The sequence below is a fragment of the Electrona antarctica genome (genome assembly GCF_951216825.1).
Source record: "Electrona antarctica genome assembly, chromosome: 10".
NCBI classification, from domain to species: Eukaryota; Metazoa; Chordata; class Actinopteri; order Myctophiformes; family Myctophidae; genus Electrona; species Electrona antarctica.
The window spans coordinates 51,950,856-51,977,052 of record NC_136791.1 but is presented as its reverse complement, the minus strand read 5'-3'; the positions used below and the strand labels follow the sequence as shown (position 1 = coordinate 51,977,052).

At 43.8% G+C, this 26,197-nt stretch overlaps 1 protein-coding gene across 3 annotated transcripts in view; it reads left to right on the top strand.

Moving 5' to 3' along the window:
• Positions 1 to 26,197, top strand: part of oprm1 (opioid receptor, mu 1) — a 131,049-nt gene that overhangs the window by 55,525 nt on the left and 49,327 nt on the right. For all 3 annotated transcript variants that reach the window (XR_013791001.1, XR_013791002.1, XM_079512646.1), the window contains exon 2: positions 6,588 to 6,946. Coding sequence is in view for 1 of the 3 variants with exons in the window: in XM_079512646.1 (XP_079368772.1) it covers positions 6,588 to 6,946 (359 nt within the window). In the remaining 2 variants the exon portion in view is untranslated. The remainder of the gene's footprint in view (positions 1 to 6,587; positions 6,947 to 26,197) is intronic.

The following is a 26,197-nucleotide window of genomic DNA, read 5'->3' as shown; positions in this document are numbered from 1 at the left end:
TACAAGCGGACAAAATTAGTTGTCTCTGACGGGTAGCTGGCATCTCCCTTAGAGATAGGGTGAGAAGTTCAGTCACACAAGAGAGACTTGGAGTAGAGTCGCTGCTTCTTTGCTTGGAAAAGAACCAGCTTAGGTGGTTCGGACATCTGGTTAGGAGGCCTCTCGAGCGTCTCCCAAGGGAGGTCTTCGATGTACGTCCCACTGGGAGGAGACCCCGGGGCAGTGTGTTCTGTATACCGTACCGTATATTAAATTGAATCTAGATACTAGCCAAGAAATAATTAATAATCAGACACAACATAAATCCCTCCACCTTACGTGAAGCTGAAATTACATAAACCTGCAGCATGGTTCAACCGACATCCAAACTTTGTTCGGACAGTTTAAAGGTGTAGTGAAATGAAAAATAAGTTTTTCACACTTTTAGACCATCTCCGTGGTCATCATATGAGCATACCTAACAATGGATGCCAAAAAAATGGGAAAATTCTCATTTTTGTGTGTTTTTATATCAAAAGTCCATAAAAATATTTGTTTTATTACTTCCTGAAAACGAAAACGTGCTGCGTGATGACGTGTCGAGGCTAACATCGATAAAAGCCAATAAAAATGAAGCTCACCCGTATCCTCTCCATATGTGCGCATCCGTGCAGCACAGCTGCTATTGATTACAGAAATCCTCCGTTTTTATTCCCATTCCAGATAACATCCAGACAGCGTATTACTCGGTTTCAACTTAATCATCACGCTATAATATGTATCTGAAAACATTATAGGGTAGAAATAAGCCACATAACAGTAAACTGGTACAGTTGGCCGTCTATTTGATTTGTAAACAAACACACACCACGCTGCTGCGTATAGCATAGCAACAGTCCCTAGCTACCGTCCCATCGCCTGAAGGGATGCGACGCTCTGATTGGTTCAGAAACTTCAGACCGGTGTTTCAACTTGAAACCGTTTGAAACTTCATAATAAAATGTCCACCATTTCCGTTTCATTACACCTTTAAGCAATTCAAAAAAGTATTTTTTTTCTTCAGATATTGAAGGTGCGTGTGATTTATTGAATTTGTATTTGAACGAGACTTCAGTCTGCCAACCACGGGTGCTGCACTGCTGTATAGAAGTCGCTACTTTTATATCAGTGCTACATTTATGGAGATTGGACAACTACATGGCATATTTAATGCCCATTGCAAATTCCTATAATATTTAAATTATTTACAATAGTTAGGTGTTTCACCTGGACTTGCATGTGGAGAAACATGCTACCCTTCCGCACCCTGCAGAACCAAGGGGCCAGTGAGGCTATTCAACGTTGAAGCTCTGGGCCCTAGTGGTAGGAGGAGGGACTACAGGCGGACCCGTGGATTCATGACCGGGAAACCCCGTGCAGCTGGGCTTTAACATTGTGTCGTGACGTAGGACCATCACTCCAACGTCACCCCGGACCTCAAATTTGAGGTCCGGAGGAGGGACTTCCGGCAGACTTCCGGGTGCTTCAAAACGCCACTAAGCAACTTCCACTGACATGAATAGCTGGGGGGGCGGAGCTTCGCGCCAGTTCAGTCTCTATCCTTTTATATACTCTATGTGCAGAACAGGCGCCCGGAGGCAGGAAGTTGTCCGCTGCCCTGTTCCGCACCTGTATTCCCCCAGCCAATGATCTTTTGCAATCAGTCAAAATTAACAGTCAATTGTGTTTGAACTTTGAAGGCATTTATGTGGTGTCTCATTTTCCAATGCACTCAGAGACAGGGATGTGAGGCAGTGACATGATACTTACACTTGATGACTGTAGTATGTAATAGCCTTTGCACACACCCCTGGCCCCCGTAGTTCCATCATCCCTGATGTCAGTAACTCTCTGTGACTGTGCATTTAATTACTGTACACCGCTAGTAAAGATGGAGAGCATATTAATGTGACAGGCAGCTAGAACTGTGTTTCACTTGCTGCTGAATATTATGCTGTGTGTCATTGTGCTTAGAGGAACAATCCCCAACTAAAAGGGGTCAGCTAGCTGCGTCATTTTTCCGACTCGCCCCATTACTAACCCTAACCCTCACCACACGCAAAGCCACGTTGTCGGAATAATGTACCGTCTGAATTTCTAGCAGATCCCAAATAAAAGAACCTTGTTTCTCTGGGTTTCATTTGAGATGTTACAAATATGGCTACAGAGGCCAACGATGTAGCCAAACACTGTCCAGTGCACGCATATTGTACCATTTTGCATTTGGGTTGCTTGTGACAATAGTGTCCACCTTTCCATATGTCTGCTTCTAACCAGTCCAGGTGTAGTACTGTATGCTGGCCAATATTAATTCCTCTCTTAGGTATCTCCCATGTGACTCCCAACCACACAGTCACTGATGCATGAGCTTATTGAAGAGCCCTGGGAGAAGTTTCTGCACTTTAGAAATGTCACACATTTGCATAGAAATATAATTTATTGTGGGGTTAAACTCATGCAGATTTTGGTTTTAAGGCCTTTTGCCACGATTACTGAATTTCCAAAGAGGTTCTGTTAAGTCATATTTAAGTTTGCACATATTAAAACGACCAATCCTCAGTGGCCATTTCCTATCTTCATTTGAATAAATGTCCATAAAGAGAAACAGGCTGAATTCAGATTGTGGAAATTAGCAACTCGTTTTATTGCTGATGAAATCATATTTGATATAAATGATTTGGGTGCCCGAATAATGCAAGTTTGATTCTGTAGTATTGGATTTGAATGTCTCTCTCTCTCTCTCTCTGTCTCCCTCCATCTCTCTCTCTCTCTCTCTCTCTCTCTCTCTCTCTCTCTCTCTCTCTGTCTCTCTATTTAATTGTCTCCTCCTTCGGGAGTGCACATGATGAGTTTGGAAAAATAAATGTCTTGTCACAAAACCGTCTCTGGCATAATTTCCCGTTATTAAATCTGGTCTCCTCATTAAAGAGAGATGAGTACGCAGAGAAATTAGAAGGCATCCAAAGCCCCAGGTGCGAGTAACAGGCAGCTAATGCATTGGCAGCAAGCCATGTATTATACATGATATCAGTGCATATTGAAACCGCACAAAGGTCCATTAGCGGGCATTAATTTGCCTTCACCAAGCTTCACTGATCCAGGAAAGATAAAGGCAAGATGCTTTGGAGGCAGATGGAGCTATCTATATTCTTGAGAACTGATTATTCACAGAAGGAGAGGGGTATAAGTTTTATTTTCACAGATGGCCCATTACCTTGCTGTCTGGTTTTTACTCTCTCTTTCTCTGCTTGAGTAGTTTATGGTCCAAAAGCCATGAGAGATTTTTATTTGATGTTTGCTTAGTGATATTTAATGGGGCAATGTTCCTTCCTTCTGGGAATTCTGTAATGAGGAGATCCATACAAGATCCACTTGGAGTCAGAGTATCATGACTATAAAGATAAAACAGAAATAGAGGGTATGCGCATGGTTAAAGTGAATGAATCGAGTGGCAAATCGAGTGGCAAAGCAACATGCAAAGTGAGTTTAACATTGTTTAACATTGTTTAATGCAATCAGATATGACTTTTCTGTGTGGATGTCACGCGCATACCCTCTATACTGGTATTACCAAAATGAATAACAAACAGCAACTTTGACTGCAAGTTTTAAAGAGCCCAAGTGGTATTTGTTAAGTCTGGGCTGTCCGGCCACCAAGATTTCTCAAAATACATATTTTCTAATGTGTATGGTGTGTTGTCATTGTCCATCTGATATAGCAGCAGTCTTCTGCCATATTAGCTGAAACGCACAACCATCACCCAAAGTGACACTCCACTCAGAAAGGCTAGTAGTGCCACATCTACAATAAGCCTATCTCACAGAATTTCCCCGCCCCCCTAAATACGCCCCCTTTCGGGGTTAGTGGTGATAGCGTGACGTCACTCCATAGACACTACATGTTAACCGAGGTAATTTAAGAAGTCTACAACTTTTGTTTTCTCAAGGTAAGGTTTGTTCTATCTGTTCGACCTGATTTACCATCTTGTTTGCTTCATAATAATATTGGTCTATCACATTTTTACATTAGAAAATGTACTTAGATTCTCCAGAGAAAAAAACGTGTAAATGCTCATGTTAAAGACACCACTATTCACCGGAAGTGGGCGTGGAAAGCGGGCTGTGAGATAGGCCTATTACAAAAATGGTCGATCATCATTTCTCAAATGAGAAACTATCACCTTCACCATGTTACAGTAATGACAGTGTCATTCATTATCCCAAGGGCGGGGGGGGGGGGGGGGGGGGGGGGGTGTTGTAAACCACCACAAGGTACGGTACTGCTCTGTTATCTTTCTTAAGCGCATTGCGTTTCGGTGATGGCGTCCTGTCAGTCCCTGAGCAAATAAACCCGGAGACAGCAAACATATTAAGCTCTCAATGTTGAAGTTAATCGGAATTTAATTAACTAAGGATTTGGGCTTATGGAGGAGAGAGCAAAAATAAACATTCAAACAAACATAACAGTGAACTGCATTAGCATTACAATGGCAGTTGTGGGCTTTAATCATACAAAGGCGCTTAGGAGAGTTATCAGGATGTCATAGGGGTTGTAATGGATTTAGGTATTACAGGACTTTACTTACCAATATAAGGGGACATTTGGAAAGCAGTACATCATCGCTGCCATGGTCTGTAGCAGTACGTCATCGCTTCCATGGTCTGTAGCACATCTCCATGGAGGCAGAATATCAGTCAAGTCAAAAGCGTCGATGCATAAGGAGTGTTTATATTTCAATTCCACCTTCAACTTAAAGTGGAAGGGTGAGAGAGCGTATCCATCTAGGAGGAATGTTAACAGATATCAATCTGTTAACATTCCTCCTAGATAGATACGCTAGATGGATAGACTTGAATTTGAACTCACAAAACTAACGTAAAGCTTCCTTGGTAGTATACTATATACTATACTCATTTCACAATTGTTTTTGTAGTGTCTAATGTCTCTAATTCTGGGCTCTTTAACTGTGCAAACTCTCCTCACATTCAATGTCATGAAAAGCCAGAGGTTACAGAAAAATCGCACCCATGCGAACTGTGCGGTGGAACTATACTTTTATTGTTATATGGTAGTTACTGTGTGTTATACTGTCGTTACATAGTTACTGGTGCCTTGGAGCCAAGCACAGTTGTTGACTTAAGCAGCTGCAGGGGTCCTACTCAGACAGGGGTCAAAGGAGTCATTGGAGACGGTGTGCACCACTCCAGGGTGACAGGGTTTAAGTGGTTAAATAGAAATGGACAGTCCCTTACTGTATAATATATTTTTATATTAGTGAAGCTAAGAGGGAGACACTACTAGAGGAAGACTATTTTAAGATCTATTCCTTTTGACAGGGGCTAAGTAAGTCAAGCAGTGTTTTCCAGCTAAATCCTAGACACACTCAAGCATGGATACTGTGTAGGCTATAGCGAGGCTGAGACTTGCTTACCATTTCATCTCTTTTTCTGAGTAGCAAAATAACAGGTTGTGTGGTAAAAATAACAAATACTAAAAAAGATCTTGTATCATCAGCCCTTTTATTTTATATAGTAGCGTTTGGTGTTTTTGATTCTGTGAATGAACCATAATGACAATAAGTGGCTTTTGAGTTTTGATAGACTCCCATTCAGGAAATACATCCATACAGTATATAAATACATATATTAAAAAGGCAGACAATACAGTTATCATAGGCACCAAATCATTACAAGAGCAGACCCATGCATACTCCACTCAAAGGCGGCAACCCCCCCCCCCCTCCAAGCGGCAGGGCCACCGCCCCAAGAAGTGGCCCCGATGCAACGCATCGAGACCCCTGCCCGGGCGACCACCCCCCCCACACCCAAAGGGCAGACAAGCCCCCACCCCAAAGCAGAGCACCCACTAGGGAAGAATGCTGGCATATAAGATATCTAAGGTTGGCACGGAAAACCTCCAAGTACTGTGGCAGACAATGTTGGTCCAATATGATCTAAATCAGGGGTTCTCAACCCGTGGGTCGCGACCCCTCGGGGGGTCGCCAAATTATTTTAGGGGTTTTTTTTTTTTTTTTATTCACGATTTTTCAAAAATAGCAGACCTACAAGCTCGTAGCGCGTGGCGCGCTATGAGCTTGTAGATCTGCTATTTTTAAATAGCTAAATTATAACAATGCTTAAAACACCAAAAGGGGTTCCCGCCCAAAATGGTTTAAGGTTATTGTAGCAGTCAATTTATATTGGGGGTCGGGAGGGGGCGGGGCGGGGGTACCGAGACGTTGCCAAAGCATTTTCGGGGGTCCCCGGCCAAAAACGTTGAGAACCCCTGATCTAAATAAGGGTCCCAAATTTTGTAGATTCATTTTGAGAATAGTAAATAAACCTTTCCCTCTCTCCCTCTTTTTGTCCCGCGCCTCTCTCTCTCTCTCTCTCTCTCTCTCTCTCTCTCTCTCTCTCTCTCTCTCTCTCTCTCTCTCTCTTCTTCTCTCTCTCTCTCTCTCTCTCTCTCTCTCTCTCTCTCTCTTTGTGTCCCTCCATCGTTCTCTCTCTGTCTCCCTTTGTTTCCCCACCACATATTTCCCTCTCCTTCTATCCTATATCCCTTCCAGGTACACCAAGATGAAGACGGCGACCAACATTTACATCTTCAACCTGGCGCTGGCCGACGCGCTGGCCACCAGCACGTTGCCCTTCCAGAGCGTCAACTACCTGATGGGCACGTGGCCGTTCGGCGACGCCCTGTGCAAGATGGTGCTGTCCATCGACTACTACAACATGTTCACCTCTATCTTCACGCTCACCACCATGAGCGTGGACCGCTACGTGGCCGTCTGCCACCCCGTCAAGGCGCTGGACTTCCGGACACCGCGCAACGCCAAGATCGTCAACGTCTGCAACTGGATCCTCTCCTCTGCCATCGGCCTGCCCGTCATGTTCATGGCCGCCACCTCTCAAAACTACCACCCGGGTGAGAATTGTACTATTGCACGCATTGCACTACTAGCACCAGAAATATACTGCAAAGAGCAAAAGACGGGAATGTTTCAGCATTAACATGAATTAATAAATCATCATAACATACTGTACACACTGTGAATTACTTTATAATATTTCCAAATTCTGTAAAATGGTCTCTGCTCTCTATGCACACACGCCATTTTGGAAAGAACTTGGACCCCTTCCCTTCTTCCTTCACGTGTTACCGATGATACTAATGAAGGCTCTGTTTCATTCTGGTCAAACAGAGTCAGGGTGCTGATATTGTGCAATGTGCATGTTGGGTCACTGGAAACACTCTGCTACACCAGGGGTTCTCAACGTTTTTGGCCGGGGACCCCCGAAAATGCTTTGGCAACGTCTCGGGACCCCCGCCCCGCCCCCTCCCGACCCCCAATATAAATTGACTGCTACAATAACCTTAAACCATTTTGAGCGGGAACCCCTTTTGGTGTTTTAAGCATTGTTATAATTTAGCTATTTAAAAATAGCAGATCTACAAGCTCATAGCGCGCCACCGAGTGGCGCGCTACGAGCTTGTAGGTCTGCTATTTTTGAAAAATCGTGAAAATAAAATTTTAAAACAAATCTTTTTTTTTTTTTTTTTTTGGGGACCCCCTAAAATAATTTGGCGACCCCCCGAGGGGTCGCGACCCACGGGTTGAGAACCACTGTGCTACACCAGTGGGTCTCAAAGTGTCCTTGAGTGCGTTCCAAATTGCCCCGTACAGGTGTGTAACTCTGAGAGTGTACAAATGGAACCAAATGGGTCCATACAGGTCCATTTGGTTCTATTTGTACACTCAGAGTTATACTGAAAGTTTGAAAACCACTGTACACTAAATGGAACAGAGCCTTAATTAGTATCATTGGTGACACCTGAAGGAAGTAGAGACGCTTCCTGAAGGAAGTAGGAAGAGTTATTATGTGTGCATAGAGACCATTCCCACAAATTATAGACGGGGGAGAGCTCAGGGGACACAATTTGCTGCTTCTTATGTGGACCTGCATATCGGCCGCCTTAGCGGCGTCCCAGATCGCATTTCCAGATCGTGGGGAAACGTTTCTAATAGTGTCTTGGGACATGGAGTGTGACAGGGTCACCCTGCCAATGCACAGGATTCTAAGTAATGGCAGTGTCAGCCAAGCGGTCACTGACACATACAGTACGTGTTCAAAATAATGGTACGGTCAATGTTTTGTTCAACAGAAACTGCAACCTTTTACCAGAAATATCACTGTATCACTTTTACAGGTTTTCTGGGTTAAAGCACAGGTCAGTCATTAAACACTGGCTGGAGAGATGTTGTCCTCAAGCCAATTCCGGATACAAATCTTCCTCCTAAAACATTGCCCTGGCATAAGTCAGGTTAAGTAGGTCATTGTCTCTTGGCAAAGCGACATTAGATTGAATTAAACTTGCACTGTCTGACAAGATGGGCGATCAAGAACATTGTGGCCAAAATTGCACAGTCTGCGTGTATGCTTTATTTATTCTTAGTTGCGTGCCAGTTTTGCATGCCAAAAATAGTAGATCTACAAGCTCCCCGCACATTGCATGTGTTGTTGGCAGCAAATTTAGATTTTAGTTTTAGTCTCTTGAATAGTTTTCATTTAGTTTTAGTGACATTTTAGTCACCCGGAATATTTTAGTGTTAGTTTCAGTCGACTAAATATCATACGATTTTAGTCGATTAAATCCGCAGTTGATTTAGTCGTCAAAAATGCATTTTGGCGGGCCTTGATGCCGTCGTAATGACTGATTTTACACCTGCTGAAAATAGCTGATCTACCTCGTTGTGAGCTTGTAGATCGGCTATTTTCAGCATGCAACCGATTGTAAAATAACTTATAGTGGATATCTTGTCCACTAGTCCCTTCCTAACATTTTAGTCTAGTTTTTATTTGTTGACGAAATTGTCAATATATTAGTTTTAGTCATCATAGCTTAGTTTTTATTTAGTTTCCATTTAGTTTTCGTCAGTGGAAGAAGGTAGTCGACGGACATTTTTCTTCTTAGTTTTATAACCATTCAATAAACCAACACCTAGAACCATTCAATATAAACCAACAGTGATGTCTTAAAAATCAATTCTATGACGTGGTAGACGGATGCTTTGATTGGTTGAATACTTTAATAACAGCTTGCAAAACACTACAGCGATGCAGTTACTGTACAACCATGCTAAAAAAGAAAAGGATAACACCATTGTGGTCCTACAGTATGTATTCAATTCATCAAGACTTATCGGGAGGGTTGGAGGCGTTGTTGAGTCGACTCCCTCTCTGGCTTCAGGAGAACAGGAGGGATGGAGGCGTTGTTGAGTCGACTCCCTCTCTGGCTTCAGGAGAACAGGAGGGATGGAGGCGTTGTTGAGTCGACTCCCTCTCTGGCTTCAGGAGAACAGGAGGGTTGGAGGAGTTGTTGAGTCGACTCCCTCTCTGGCTTCAGGAGAACAGGAGGGATGGAGGCGTTGTTGAGTCGGCTCCCTCTCTGGCTTCAGGAGAACAGGAGGGATGGAGGCGTTGTTGAGTCGACTCCCTCTCTGGCTTCAGGAGAACAGGAGGGATGGAGGCGTTGTTGAGTCGACTCCCTCTCTGGCTTCAGGAGAACAGGAGGGATGGAGGCGTTGTTGAGTCGACTCCCTCTCTGGCTTCAGGAGAACAGGAGGGATGGAGGCGTTGTTGAGTCGACTCCCTCTCTGGCTTCAGGAGAACAGGAGGGTTGGAGGAGTTGTTGAGTCGACTCCCTCTCTGGCTTCAGGAGAACAGGAGGGATGGAGGCGTTGTTGAGTCGACTCCCTCTCTGGCTTCAAGAGAACAGCTGTTGGTTTATAAACACACAAAAGATCATTTCAACACTCTAGTGGAGGATCCTAAAGGGATATTCTTTGCGCTAATTCGTCTAAGAGCGCCTAAGTTTGCACAGATGTAGTCCAGGGCATGCTCTAATGATTAAAGCCTGGGCCGGCGACCTTTGGGGTCGCCGCAGCGGCCAAATCCATATGGCCACCATTAACTTCCTATGTAAGGCAAACATTTCTACATTTCATTATGCACTAAAACGTGGGCAGTTCAGAAACCCGTCCAGAAACCTGTGTTTAAAAAAAAAAACAAGATTACAAAATATATATATTTTGATTTTTATTATTGTGAGAACGATGGCTTCCATTTTCGCATTGTAACTCTTCAGGAATAGAAAGTACTTGAGTAAAGTAAGTACTTGAGTAAAAGTACAAATGTATTTACATCAAAATGTACATAAAAAAGTACCAAAAGAGAAAAAATACTCATTGTGCAGAATGTCTCACTTCAAGTTTTCAAATCTTTCAGTCCAGTGCGAAAGAAAATAGCAGATCTACAAGCTCACAATGTGTTGCATTGCGAGCTTGTTGATTGGCTATTTTCTTTTTTCTTTATTTTAAGATTTGATTTGATTCGCCCCCCCGATCGGCTATTTTCAAATGGCTGAAATGGTTACTCTATGTCTTGTAATATTAATCTACAACTACAAAGTAACTAAAGTTTTCAATTAAACGTAGTTGAGTAAAAGTGCAATATTTGCTTCCGCCTTCCTTGATGTAGTGGACTAGAAGTAAAAGTGTTGGAAATTGGAGATACTGTACAAATACCTCAAAATTGTACTTTGTAAAAAACATTAAATAATGTAATTTTAACTGTATTTTTCCCACCACAGACTGTAGCCTACATTACGCGTTGCCTTACCTTCTAAAACTCGCACAGCAGCCGTGCACTTGCTCTCCTCATGATTTTGCAAATGTCACGTTCACCATCTTTCATGTCAGCATACCCGCGGCCGCGGGTAGGGTTCTCGCCTGAACCGGTAAATATGCCGGTGCAGTCGATGCCGCCACCAGCTGCAATGTCATCAGCAGTCACGTCGTCACGCATTGCAATTGCATCTTGCGTAATGCACTGGCAGGTGTATCCACGGGGATCGTCTCGTTCTTGATCAAAGAGAGCTGAGAGAGAGAGAGAGAGAGAGAGAGAGAAAGCAGGTAGGGATGTAGCTCTGGTCCATAGCCTTACTCATGGACCAGAGCTACATCTTTTCAGCACGGCTGGATAGCCTGTTAATTTCAACCAATTGTGACCAGATTTGACTGAGAGCCATGCCATCGTGCTGCCTCCAGCTTTTCCCAAAATGAGTTAATAGCACAGGCAGACTCTTCACATACTAGAGCAACGTAAGCACCTTAGACTTTGCTAAGATTATAGGTCCGCGAGCGAAACATTTAACCCATTTTAGGCGGGAACCCCTTTTGGTGTTAGCATTATGTTATGCTTTAGCTATTGAAAAATAGCAGATCTACAAGCTCATAGCGCGCCACCGAGTGGTGCGCTACGAGCTTGTAGGTCTGATATTTTTGAAAAATTAAAGAACTGACATAGAAACGTAGCTTTTTCAGAAAACTGTCAGGATGTAGAAGACATAGAATCTGATCTCAAGTCAAAATGGGTTAAACCCCATGAAGAGAGGGATGATGTCAGAATGGAAAAATACATCTACGATAGTCTAAGGGCTCCATTTTCGTCACCGCTAAACCCCTTATCCCTAACCTTCTTTGCCTTGTTTTACTATTTTGCAAAACATTTTTGAATATTTCAACTAGCCAATCTACATTGACACGTTGTGAGCTTGTAGACTGGCCATTTTAACTATTCAAAAATGTTTTGCAAAATAGTAAAAAAAAAAAAAAAGGCAAAGAAGTTTAGGGATAAGGGGTTTAGTGGTGACGAAAATGGAGCCCTACATATCTCATAGGCTACAATGGTCATAATGATAAAGTCTGTGATAGCAAACAAAAATCACATCAAATACCTACAGGCCAGAGTGAGATCGCAGCACTTCCCATTGATGAACACGCCCGGACACTGCATGCACTGTCCATCGACCATCTCTGTGAGACACGCAGGCACTGTCCATCGACCAACTCTGTGAGACACGGTATGCAGAGTCCATCAACGTCCATATGGCCGGCCACAGCATCACACCGCACGCACTGTCCATTGACGAACAGTTGGCCTGCGAGACACTCGCACCGTCCATAGACCGTCTCTGCGTCGACCACAAACTGACACGGCATGCACTGTCCACCGCTCGCCAGTGTGTCTGCGGGACACCTGCAATATCTGTAATTGTCCATCGATGCGCCGACCACACGATCACACTCCATGCACTCTCCACGGGTCAGCAGTGTGTCTGCGGGACACATGCAACGTCCGTAATTGTCCATCGATGCGCCGACCACACGATCACACTCCATGCACTCTCCACGGGTCAGTAGTGTTTTTGAGGGACACCTGCACCGTCCAAACCTTTCCCGCGTTGCGCCGGTCACACTATCACACTCCACGCACCGAGCACCGCTCAGCAGTGTGTCTGCGGGACACATGCAATGTCCGTCTTCGTCCAACGATGCGCCGACCACACTATCACACTCCATGCACTCTCCTGGACGGATTGATTGATTGATTGATTGAAGAATTTATTAACAGTTTGCAGAATTACAGTACATTTCAAGCACAAACTCAATACAAAGGCTGTTAACTGTGAGTGGACGACCCAATTAAGCATTACACTTGTTTCCAATAGGGTCCACCATGTTCATATCATCAAAACATTTAGAGACGTACAAATAGACACTTCTATAGGCAGAACAGGAATTCATCATAAAGGAGGTAAAAAGGGAAAAGTGTGGATCTGCAGTGTGCCTGGCATACAATACCAAACAGCACACCGTCCACCGTCCAGTGCGAACCCAGCAAGGAGAGTGAGAAGCAGGAACATGTTTGAGCTCCTCTGTGTTCAGGAGATCCTCTCTGGTGGTGTGACTGGATTCAGTGTCAGCGTCCGTCAGACCTCGGGTGGTGGTTTTAACTGATACAACAAAGTACTTGGACAGCCCCTTTTTTATACTATTCTAAGCCCCGCCCTGAAGGGACAGCCAGGGGGACAAACCAGGGTGAACAGTATACAGGTCAGTCAATAAAATGTAATGTCAGCTGAAACTCCACATGTAAATATGAAATGAATGCTTAAACATGTAGCTATTTTGTTCAACACGCTTGCATCTCATATCATACTGTACGTACAGTCAGTCCCTCTGATACAGTAGTAGACAATTATCATGTCATGGTTATCAATATGCTTTATGCAGCGATGTGTCGTCTGAGTCAGACAGCTGAGGCCGGATTATATCACGTGTAGTTGTAGTAAACTGTGTAGTTGTATTAAAACGTGTAGTATAATTGCCCCCCGGTAACCCCCCCCATGAAATCTAAATATCGACTATCTTTATATGTGCTAAAGTTTAAAAGAACACAGATTCAGCATACAAACGGGGCCGTGAATACCACAGACTAAAGTGAATTGTTTAGACTTGTTAAGCAGTCTTACAGCCTGTGGAGAGAGATCTGACGTTTGTACAAGGTTCAAGTTCAAGGTTTCTTTATTTTGTCTCCCAAGGGAGAAATTTGTCTTGGACCCCAAGGACCCGCCCTGCAGCATACAGATACAAAACAATACAGTACAATACAAAACAATACACAATACAAGACAACAAAGGCACACAGTGACCCGTACAACATTAAAAAACCACACACCAACATACCTAGTGCAAAAGAGGAAGAACATCACCTCATAACCTTCAACCCCTACCCTGTCTGCCCTCTGCAAGGACTCTGTTAAGGAGTGTGATTGACAGAGGGACAAAGGAATGCTTGTACCTATTATTATATTTGCACGCATGGACCTCGTACCTCCTACCTGATGGCATTAGCCGATACTCTGGGTATAGTACATGGGAGGGGTCGGACACAATTTTCTTAACCTGTCCAATGGTGGCCTGCTCAAAGATGACCTGGGGGGTGATGGGAGGTGTAGTTTAACCCTGCTCAAAGATGACCTGGGGGGTGATGGGAGGTGTAGTTTAACCCTGCTCAAAGATGACCTGGGGGGTGATGGGAGGTGTAGTTTAACCCTGCTCAAAGATGACCTGGGGGGTGATGGGAGGTGTAGTTTAACCCTGCTCAAAGATGACCTGGGGGGGTGATGGGAGGTGTAGTTTAACCCTGCTCAAAGATGACCTGGGGGGTGATGGGAGGTGTAGTTTAACCCTGCTCAAAGATGACCTGGGGGGGTGATGGGAGGTGTAGTTTAACCCTGCTCAAAGATGACCTGGGGGGTGATGGGAGGTGTAGATTAACCCTGCTCAAAGATGACCTGGGGGGTGATGGGAGGTGTAGTTTAACCCTGCTCAAAGATGACCTGGGGGGGTGATGGGAGGTGTAGTTTAACCCTGCTCAAAGATGACCTGGGGGGTGATGGGAGGTGTAGTTTAACCCTGCTCAAAGATGACCTGGGGGGTGATGGGAGGTGTAGTTTAACCCTGCTCAAAGATGACCTGGGGGGGTGATGGGAGGTGTAGATTAACCCTGCTCAAAGATGACCTGGGGGGGTGATGGGAGGTGTAGTTTAACCCTGCTCAAAGATGACCTGGGGGGTGATGGGAGGTGTAGATTAACCCTGCTCAAAGATGACCTGGGGGGGTGATGGGAGGTGTAGTTTAACCCTGCTCAAAGATGACCTGGGGGGTGATGGGAGGTGTAGTTTAACCCTGCTCAAAGATGACCTGGGGGGTGATGGGAGGTGTAGTTTAACCCTGCTCAAAGATGACCTGGGGGGTGATGGGAGGTGTAGTTTAACCCTGCTCAAAGATGACCTGGGGGGTGATGGGAGGTGTAGTTTAACCCTGCTCAAAGATGACCTGGGGGGGTGATGGGAGGTGTAGTTTAACCCTGCTCAAAGATGACCTGGGGGGTGATGGGAGGTGTAGATTAACCCTGCTCAAAGATGACCTGGGGGGTGATGGGAGGTGTAGTTTAACCCTGCTCAAAGATGACCTGGGGGGGTGATGGGAGGTGTAGTTTAACCCTGCTCAAAGATGACCTGGGGGGTGATGGGAGGTGTAGTTTAACCCTGCTCAAAGATGACCTGGGGGGTGATGGGAGGTGTAGTTTAACCCTGCTCAAAGATGACCTGGGGGGGTGATGGGAGGTGTAGAAGTAGATTAACCCTGCTCAAAGATGACCTGGGGGGTGATGGGAGGTGTAGTTTAACCCTGCTCAAAGATGACCTGGGGGGGTGATGGGAGGTGTAGTTTAACCCTGCTCAAAGATGACCTGGGGGGTGATGGGAGGTGTAGTTTAACCCTGCTCAAAGATGACCTGGGGGTGATCGGAGGTGTAGACATACCCATGATCTTCCCTGCCATTTTTTTAATCTAAGGATTTCAGATTCTTTTTTTTCTCCTTTATTTGCCCAGGGAGGTATAGCTGAGCACAGGTGCTCATTTTCAGCAACGCCCACATAGAAACACACACATTAAAACCTGGGAGCTGACCAGTAAAACCACAGTCTTATACTGTTGGCCACTAAGCAGCTCCAGGGGGAGCAGTTGGGGGTTCAGTGCCTTGCTCAAGGGCACTTCAGCGGTGTTGGGTGAGTGATGACAATCACTTCCCCACCCAGATTTTTCCTGCCCGTCCGGGGAATCGAACCGGCAACCTTTCGGCTACAAGGGCGCTCCTCTAACCCTTAGGCTGAGCTCACACCTTTCATGCAATTCTCTGTGCTCGTTGGGTGTTGTGTCATGGCCGCCCAGCGGCCCAATGCATTTCCAATGGAGGTCACATGGTTTGACCCAACATTGTGTTGTGTGAGGGGGAGGGGCGGATGACTGCGCCCCTCCCCCTCACACAACACAATGTTGGGTCAAACCATGTGACCTCCATTGGAAATGCATTGGGCCGCTGGGCGGCCATGACACAACACCCAACGAGCACAGAGAATTGCATGAAAGGTGTGAGCTCAGCCTTAGGCTGAGCTCACACCTTTCATGCAATTCTCGTGCTCGTTGGATGCTCGTTGGATGCATGTTGTGTTGTGTCATGGCCGTCCCTCCCTAGATGCATCCATTTCCCACAAGGCTTTGCGGGAAGTGGGCGGTGCGCTAGAGCGGAATGCGGAAAACAACAGACCCACGTTTATCTGCGTGTAGTTTTTGGTGACCAATACGGCGATATGTGGAGTTGTACACTGTCATAATAAAACGGATGGCTTTTTACATACAGAATGGGGCACTGGCTTGCTAAATGAATCAAACTTTCTTCGAAAGACGTCATCCTCTTCTGAACAAGCCAACACACAGAATCAGTGCCTTTAAATCTGGTACTGATTGTTGAAATGACTGGAGACAGCCGTGCGTCATTTCATCATCATCATCATGTCCACACCCAAACGCAGAAACGCATTGAACACAGGATAAAATCACTGCAGTAGCAGGTTTCAATTGTAGGCTATATTATACTTGCTTTTATATTTACACTTATGAGGTGCCAATCATATTTTTTAATGAAGGAATAAGTACCGCATTTAAAAGCCACCTAAATTGTGAGTGGAAGTGGAACATGTTTCTTTCATTGTCTGTCAGCATGTCACACTATGTGCGTAAATCTCCAAATCCCGACTCTCGACTTTTCTCAATTTAAAAATGATAGACACTTGCTCTGGCGACTTGGCAAGTCCTGCACATAAATTAATAGCAGAGTCACACCTATAGAAGTAACAAGTTGTGAGCTTGTAGAGTGGCTATATTTTCGAGCTGTATAATAAATGTCACGTTATAATGTGTAGGCTGGCTAATACAAGTTCACGCGCGCACATTGTCAGCATGTAGGCACAGTGACATGCATTCAATGGTGCGCCCTTAATTACCTAAACATGAGAGAGATGTGCCATATACGATTCCATTCACACCTCTCTCTCTCTCTCTCTCTGCACCCTCTCTCTCTCTCTCCTCGCATGACCATGACCATGAAATGGAGAGCAAAATACAGCACGATATAGTTTCACATGCGGCTATGCACACACCACGCATAGACTTGTTGGTGTAGGCTACTGCGCAATGGCATTTGGCCTGGGTCCTTATTGGTAGGTTAATATCCACAGTTTATCCGTAGCAGTCCGCAATGAACCTATTGTTCAAGCTTCGCACTCCAATACAAATTAAACTATTTGAATAAAGGTTGTACACATCAGTGAAATTAACCTCTGGGAAAATCCCTAATTGAGAGAGTGTATAGGCCTGCACCACAGATCATATAGGCTGCATGGCTAACAGGACTTGGGCACTACCCATCTCTCTATATCATTTGATAAAGGCATATTAAAAACATGACTTGTACACCCAATGAAAATATAAACTTCACAGAATATATACCACTTCGAATTATAACAATCGGTTGAAGATTATCTGAATATCACACAAGTAAAATCTCAACTTTTTTGCGCAACGGGCCATTGCGCTGAGGACTGGCAGTGTTTTACCTATACCTATACTTGAGGACCTCTGCTTGGAACGCGCTGTATGTGGACGCAACACTTGGAGCTTGTAGATACACGGAATGACGATAAACATTTCACAGAATATATACCACTTTGAATTAAAACAATCGGTTGTGCTTAGCACTCGGCACCAATGCAAATGAAATAGTCCGCACTGGACTAGTAGGCTGATATATTTATTATTGGATGCAGCAGAGCAGAGCCTTTGCTCACTGCAGTTGATGCAACATAATACGTTTTAAAGTTGTTAACAGTGATATATAAACATGAACACTTGGATAGATATCTGTGTAGTTTCCATGCAGGCACAAGCTGCATTTCTCACCTAATTATAGTAAAAATGATATGCGCTAATACGCGGTGACATCATCATTTCTCAAAAGCTCTGTCACTCTCCAGTCGGACTTTTCTGCGGGGCTCAGGAGACTACAACTAAACTCCGCCCATTGGGATACAAAACAGCCCTTCTCTCCTATTGGTTGGTGGTTAACCCCACCCTCTGTGTTGTGTGGACGTTGTGTGGATGTTGCGCCTACAAGCTGTTGTATGCATAGATATATGGTTGTATGGCTTTCGGCTGTGTGTTGACTGCCCCCCCTCCCCCTCATACAACACAATGTTGGGTCAAAGCACGTGACTCCCATTGGTAATACATTGGGCGGCCATGACACAACACAACATGCATCCAACGAACACCCAACGAGCACAGAATTGCATGAAAGGTGTGAGCTCAGCCTAAGGCTGAGCTCACACCTTTCATGCAATTCTGCCAATGGAGGTCACATGGTTTGACCCAACATTGTGTTGTGTGAGGGGGAGGGGCGCAGTCGTCCGCCCCTCCCCCTCACCCAACACAATGTTGGGTCAAACCATGTGACCTCCATTGGCAATACATTGGGCGGCCATGACACTACCCAACGAGCATCCAACGAGCACGAGAATTGCATGAAAGGTGTGAGCTCAGCCTTAGGCTGAGCTCACACGGTTCATGCAATTCTGTGCTCGTTGGGTGTTGTGTCATGGCCGCCCAGCGGCCCAATGCATTTCCAATGGAGGTCACATGGTTTGACCCAACATTGTGTTGTGTGAGGGGGAGGGGCGGACGACTGCGCCCCTCCCCCTCACACAACACAATGTTGGGTCAAACCATGTGACCTCCATTGGAAATACATTGGGCGGCCATGACACTACCCAACGAGCACCCAACGAGCACCAGAATTGCATGAAAGGTGTGAGCTCAGCCTTAGGCCACCGCTGTATTTTACAGTTAGGTTTCCAAACCAACTGGTGATACCATGCCTTAGAATGGACTCTAGCCTACTAGCTCTATAGAAGATCAGATTGGAGACTCCATCGTCCTCCTTGGGTCTGAACCCGTTCAGGACGGGAACCCCTTTTGGTGTTTTAAAGGTCCTATAACATTAAATTAAACCTTTTCAATTTATTTTGTGTTTTTGGGGCTCCCATACAGGCATGTGTTTTCTATCCCCACAAATGCGATGCGACGCATTGTGAGCTTGTAGATCGGCTATTTTCAAATGGCCAAATTGTATATAGGGCTGGAGTGGTTAATCGCCAAAGTAACTAGTAACTAACGTTTTCAAATAATTGTAGTGAAGTAAAAGTAAAGATTTTGGCTCTGAGATGTAGTGGAGTAAAAGTACAAGTACTGGAATTTGGAAATACTCAAGTAAAGTACAAATACCTCAAAATTGTACTTAAGTACAGTACTTAAGTAAAAGTACTTAGTTACTTTCCACCACTGAACAGTATGCAGTATGACAGTAGATCTATGACGTCCTGGTATAGATTATGGAAACCATGATAAGAACAGAATGATCAGGAACACGCTTGCATCTCATATCATACTGTACGTACAGTCAGTCCCTCTGATACAGTAGTAGACAATTATCATGTCATGGTTATCAATATGCTTTATGCAGCGATGTGTCGTCTGAGTCAGACAGCTGAGGCCGGATTATATCACGTGTAGTTGTAGTAAAACTTGCAATATTTGTCTCTGCTATAGTATAATTGCCCCCCAGTGAAATCTTTTTTTAGTTTTTCCCCAAAATGAGTTAATAGCACAGGCAGACTCTTCACATACTAGAGCATGTCTGAAATAAGTCTCAGAGCTGAAATCGAAATGTAAATGTGAAATAAATGCTTAAACATGTAGCTAGGTGTAATGTTAGAGTCCACAGAAGACATGTAAATATGAAATAAATGCTTAAACATGTAGCTAGGTGTAATGTTAGAGTCCACAGAAGACATGTAAATATGAAATAAATGCTTAAACATGTAGCTAGGTGTAATGTTAGAGTCCACAGAAGACATGTAAATATGAAATAAATGCTTAAACATGTAGCTAGGTGTAATGTAGAGTCCACAGAAGACATGTAAATATGAAATAAATGCTTAAACATGTAGCTAGGTGTAATGTTAGAGTCCACAGAAGACATGTAAATATGAAATAAATGCTTAAACATGTAGCTAGGTGTAATGTTAGAGTCCACAGAAGACATGTAAATATGAAATAAATGCTTAAACATGTAGCTAGGTGTAATGTTAGAGTCCACAGAAGACATTGATGAGGAATTTCCCTCATATTGACTTCTGCATCCTGTCCCTAAAACCCCTTCTCTCATGTCTCTTTCTGCCCCACCTGGGTGTGGTCTATCACTGCATATAAGCTGTACCTCTGAATTGTGACATTTATGCCTGCCTTGAGACTCGCGAATGCTGCAGCATCCGTGTACTGCTGTGCACGTTAAATAAACATCATCAAGACGGACCTTGCTCGCCTCCTGATTCCTCACGCGTTAGTTCAGTGCAAAACCTGCCACATCAACATGCAAATATGAAATAAATGCTTAAACATGTAGCTAGGTGTAATGTTAGAGACCACATAAGTGGACCTTTCAGGCCTGTTTTCTCAACTCGCTGTTTCTCTGCAAGACATTACTCTATAAGCCATATCTCCAAAACTGGTGGGTCAAACAAATATGTCCATTTGAAGCTATGATTCCCTGCTTTCATATGACACTCAGTCAAAATTTTTCACAAATATTAAAGAAGAGTAGTTCAAGTTGCCATGTATTGCTGTACTTCAATATATCTTGATGAGAAATATTTTTTTATGGAATATTTTACATTGGGTAAAATATACACGCGTTTAGTGATGGTGTAACAAACAAAAAAATATGTTTAGTGTTCTTTTTCACTGAGGAAAACTATAAACAAAATCTTTAAGCTACGATCACTAAAACTAAGACAAAATATATTGACAATTTCATCAACCAATAAAAACTAGACTAAAATGTGGAACTAGTGGAAAAGAGATTAGCCTCGGTCCCAGGCTTACTTTTCTGCGAAAAGAAGAGCCTGGTCACAACGTAAGGCAAAGAAGCTATCGGCGGACGTATCCTCCGGAACATCCATCAGATGTATTTCCCCCGGATACGATATTTTCCCGACCAATCACAACACTTGTTTCATTCGCGGAGAATGTGAACTGATTTGTAAAGCATCAACGTCATTTCCTTGTTTCGGTGGGGACTAGTAAACACAGCCGCACCACGTGACGTAGTTATCTTACACGCAACACTTCCGCCACTTCCGCTGATAGTCTTTTCAGCGTAGGTCTTGCCCAGGGTGAAAAGAGATCCAGTATAAGTAAAAGACAAGTCATTTTACACTTGATTGCATGCTGAAAATAGCAGATCTGCAAGCTCGCGACGCGTTGTGAGCTTGCAGATCTGCTATTTTCAGCAAGTGTAAAATCAGCCATTACGACGTACGGCATCAAGGCCCGCCAAAACACATTTGAGTCGACTACATCGACTGTAGATTTAGTAGACTAAAATCTTATGATATGTAGTCGACTAAAACTATAGACCAACCGTAAAACATTCCAGGTGACTAAAATGTGACTAATTAAATCAAAACTACTCAAGACACTGTGATTAAAACTAAAACCAAAATTTGCTGTCAAAATCAACACTGCCTAGGGTTCAAGGTTCAAGATTCAAGGTTTCTTTATTTTGTCTCCCAAGGGAGAAATTTGTCTTGGACCCCAAGGACCCACCCTGCAGCATACAGATACCTCATAACCTTCGACCCCTACCCTGTCTGCCCTCTGCAAAGACTCTGTTAAGGAGTGTGATTGACAGAGGGACAAAGGAATGCTTGTACCTATTATTATATTTGTGGACCTCGTACCTCCTACCTGATGGCATTAGCCGATACTCTGGGTATAGTACATGGGAGGGGTCGGACACAATTTTCTTAACCTGTCCAATGGTGGCCTGCTCAAAGATGACCTGGGGGCTGATCGGAGGTGCCTATAGCTTTATTGAGTGATTGGCACCACCTGTGGAGTGTGTGTGTGACTCTGGCAGGCCAACGTGGAGGTGAACAACACAGAGAAGGAAGCTAGAGGAATTCTTCCCCAATAACGTCTTGCTATATTCGTATTTGGGTATTATTGGATATTTGAAGCGAGGATGAAGCCGAGCACAACTCCAATTCGTCTCAATGTCTCTCTGTACATTCTTACCGGGTGCGTGTGCGGTCTTCTTAGGTATTTCTTTTTACCAGCAGCTTGAAAAGCGGCTGGATTGCACTGGCTTCAACCTGTCCCAGAGGCCAGAGCCAACTAATACAACATTTACGACATTGAGGGGGCAAATAACAGCGGAGCGCCGCTAAAACGTGGCAGCAGACTCGCTGATTTAATGGGTAACAGACAGTAACACATTTGAGTCTCAGTGACTGTACTCGCGGACTCCCACGCATACTACCGCGGACCCCCTCCACCCCGCGCCCAACTCCTCGGGGACCTCCACAGCCCACAGCCTCTACCCGCGGACCCCCACGCAGGCTACCGCGGGACTTCTTTAGACCTGCCAAGCCTGCAAATGGACCCATAACTCTACAACATTTTAGACTCTCGTTTTAGGAAAGATGGACATGTCAATGTGTTCGGGTGTCAATCAAACCAACTGCGTGCTTTCAAGTGGAAACCTCATACTCATAGTAGCCAATTTGAATGCAATCTGGTCAAACTGACTGATACTGATACAGTCAGATATATTGCTGTCAGGTGAAAACCTTGTATGACCAAAACCATTCCGTTACAAAATATATAATAATCAAAAATACATAAAATAGTTAAAATAGCCTACCGTATATCAATAGAAGAATACAATGCAATAGATTACACAGGTATAAATATATAAATATATCCATGTTCTCCTAGACAACCATGACGTACTACTAGTGATAGTTTAGTGGGTTTCCAACCAAATCAATAAACGCAACAGAACCCTCTACCTAAACCTAGCCAACAAAAGGAAAAGGGTTACAAATAATGTAATAATATATAAATTCTCTACTCTAATTTATGCCTAACAAAAGATAAATTATACTTAATCCATAACATAAGTATAATCCATTGTAACATCAATGCTGAGACAGAGGCATACTAAGTGCTCTAAACATATAGAGTCCCTAGTGTTGGCTTTTTAGACGATGATTGTTTCACAGCTCCCTGGACAGAGTGTGCACCGTATGACAGATGGAGACACAATGCCAACGAGCTCAAGTCACAGCTGCGCTTAAGTAGGCTTCCACAGGCCGGCCCTCCGCTTGATGATAGGCTCACGATGACGAGGTGGGCAGGTGGAAGGTGAATGGCTCTCAGCCTCCGAGCACCGCAGCAGCAACCAGACCTGTGACTGAAAACTGTGTCAGCACCTTCCTCTATACAGTACCACAGCATGCGACTGATAAATAACCGAATTACCATAATCACCCGATTATGTAACAGTCCTGATAATGAAGGTACACTATCAGGAGTGAACATCTGTTCAGTCCTGCTTTCAAAGAGATGAATATCTGCAGAGCTATGCATTGCATTAGGAGTAGGCTACACTTTCCCCAGCATTTTTTTAGTTAGTTATGTTTATCTCAGTCGGCTGTAGTTAGGCCCTTACTCAAGAAACACAATCTTGATCCCTCTGTGCTGGGTAACTACCGACCCATTTCTAATCTGCCCTTTCTGGGCAAGGTTTTAGAAAAATGCATCTTTCATCAATTGGATGTGTTTCTACAGAACAACAATGTGCATAACAAATTCCAATCTGGCTTTAGGAAAGGCCACAGCACAGAAACAATAATGTCTAGGGATGCATGTTTCTCAAAAATCTGTTTCTCTCAGAAACAGATTTTTGAGGAACATGCATCCCTAGACATTGTACCGCTATTGCTATGTGAACATAATGTATATCCAAATGCAGCTTACAATGTCCACTTCCAGACAAAAAAAAATTAATCTTCTACCATGTGCCATTTCAGAGTTCTCAGAAGTCAACGACGGCTTGGGACCACAAAATACCGCAGTATGTTGACATGCATGCTTCATTGTAGAGGCTGATATTTTGATAATGCCATTTTCTTTTTTTGATTTTTACACTCTACAACCTCAGGTTTAATTTGATATATGGCATGCATATGTCGCTATAGTAGAACCTAGACTAGAGGTGTTTGAAACATTCAACAGCATCTCACGCTAATAGTAGTTTTCAGACAAGGGTAAACATGGAGAACAAGCTTTATTTATCTACATAACAAAAGATGTTATCAACTCAGTTTATTTTTTCCATGAATCCAGACGATATTTGAAGCGAGGATGAAGCCAATTCGTCTCAATGTCTCTCTGTACATTCTTACCGGGTGCGTGTGCGGTCTTCTTAGGTATTTCTTTTTACCAGCAGCTTGAAAAGCGGCTGGATCGCACTGGCTTCAACCTGTCCCAGAGGCCAGAGCCAACTAATACAACATTTACGACATTGAGGGGGCAAATAACAGCGGAGCGCCGCTAAAACGTGGCAGCAGACTCGCTGATTTAATGGGTAACAGACAGTAACACATTTGAGTCTCAGTGACTGTACTCGCGGACTCCCACGCATACTACCGCGGACCCCCTCCACCCCGCGCCGAACTCCTCGGGGACCTCCACAGCCCACAGCCTCTACCCGCGGACCCCCACGCAGGCCTGCCAAGCCTGCAAATGGACCCATAACTCTACAACATTTTAGACTCTCGTTTTAGGAAAGATGGACATGTCAATGTGTTCGGGTGTCAATCAAACCAACTGCGTGCTGTCAAGTGGAAACCTCATACTCATAGTAGCCAATTTGAATGCAATCTGGTCAAACTGACTGATACTGATACAGTCAGATATATTGCTGTCAGGTGAAAACCTTGTATGACCAAAACCATTCCGTTACAAAATATATAATAATCAAAAATACATAAAATAGTTAAAATAGCCTACCGTATATCAATAGAAGAATACAATGCAATAGATTACACAGGTATAAATATATAAATATATCCATGTTCTCCTAGACAACCATGACGTACTACTAGTGATAGTTTAGTGGGTTTCCAACCAAATCAATAAACGCAACAGAACCCTCTACCTAAACCTAGCCAACAAAAGGAAAAGGGTTACAAATAATGTAATAATATATAAACTCTCTACTCTAATTTATGCCTAACAAAAGATAAATTATACTTAATCCATAACATAAGTATAATCCATTGTAACATCAATGCTGAGACAGAGGCATACTAAGTGCTCTAAACATATAGAGTCCCTAGTGTTGGCTTTTTAGACCATGATTGTTTCACAGCTCCCTGGACAGAGTGTGCACCGTATGACAGATGGAGACACAATGCCAACGAGCTCAAGTCACAGCTGCACTTAAGTAGGCTTCCACAGGCCGGCCCTCCGCTTGATGATAGGCTCACGATGACGAGGTGGGCAGGTGGAAGTGAATGGCTCTCAGCCTCCGAGCACCGCAGCAGCAACCAGACCTGTGACTGAAAACTGTGTCAGCACCTTCCTCTATGCAGTACCACAGCATGCGACTGATAAATAACCGAATTACCATAATCACCCGATTATGTAACAGTCCTGATAATGAAGGTACACTATCAGGAGTGAACATCTGTTCAATCCTGCTTTCAAAGAGATGAATATCTGCAGAGCTATGCATTGCATTAGGATTAGGCTACACTTTCCCCAGCATTTTTTTAGTTAGTTATGTTTATCTCAGTCGGCTGTAGTTAGGCCCTTACTCAAGAAACACAATCTTGATCCCTCTGTGCTGGGTAACTACCGACCCATTTCTAATCTGCCCTTACTGGGCAAGGTGTTAGAAAAATGCATCTTTCATCAATTGGATGTGTTTCTACAGAACAACAATGTGCATAACAAATTCCAATCTGGCTTTAGGAAAGGCCACAGCACAGAAACAATAATGTCTAGGGATGCATGTTTCTCAAAAATCTGTTTCTCTCAGAAACAGATTTTTGAGAAACATGCATCCCTAGACATTGTACCGCTATTGCTATGTGAACATAATGTATATCCAAATGCAGCTTACAATGTCCACTTCCAGACAAAAAAAAATAATCTTCTACCATGTGCCATTTCAGAGTTCTCAGAAGTCAACGACGGCTTGGGACCACAAAATACCGCAGTATGTTGACATGCATGCTTCATTGTAGAGGCTGATATTTTGATAATGCCATTTTCTTTTTTTGATTTTTTTTTTTTACAATTACACTCGACAACCTCAGGTTTAATTTGATATATGGCATGCATATGTCGCTATAGTAGAACCTAGACTAGAGGTGTTTGAAACATTCAACAGCGTCTCACGCTAATAGTAGTTTTCAGACAAGGGTAAACATGGAGAACAAGCTTTATTTATCTGTTGA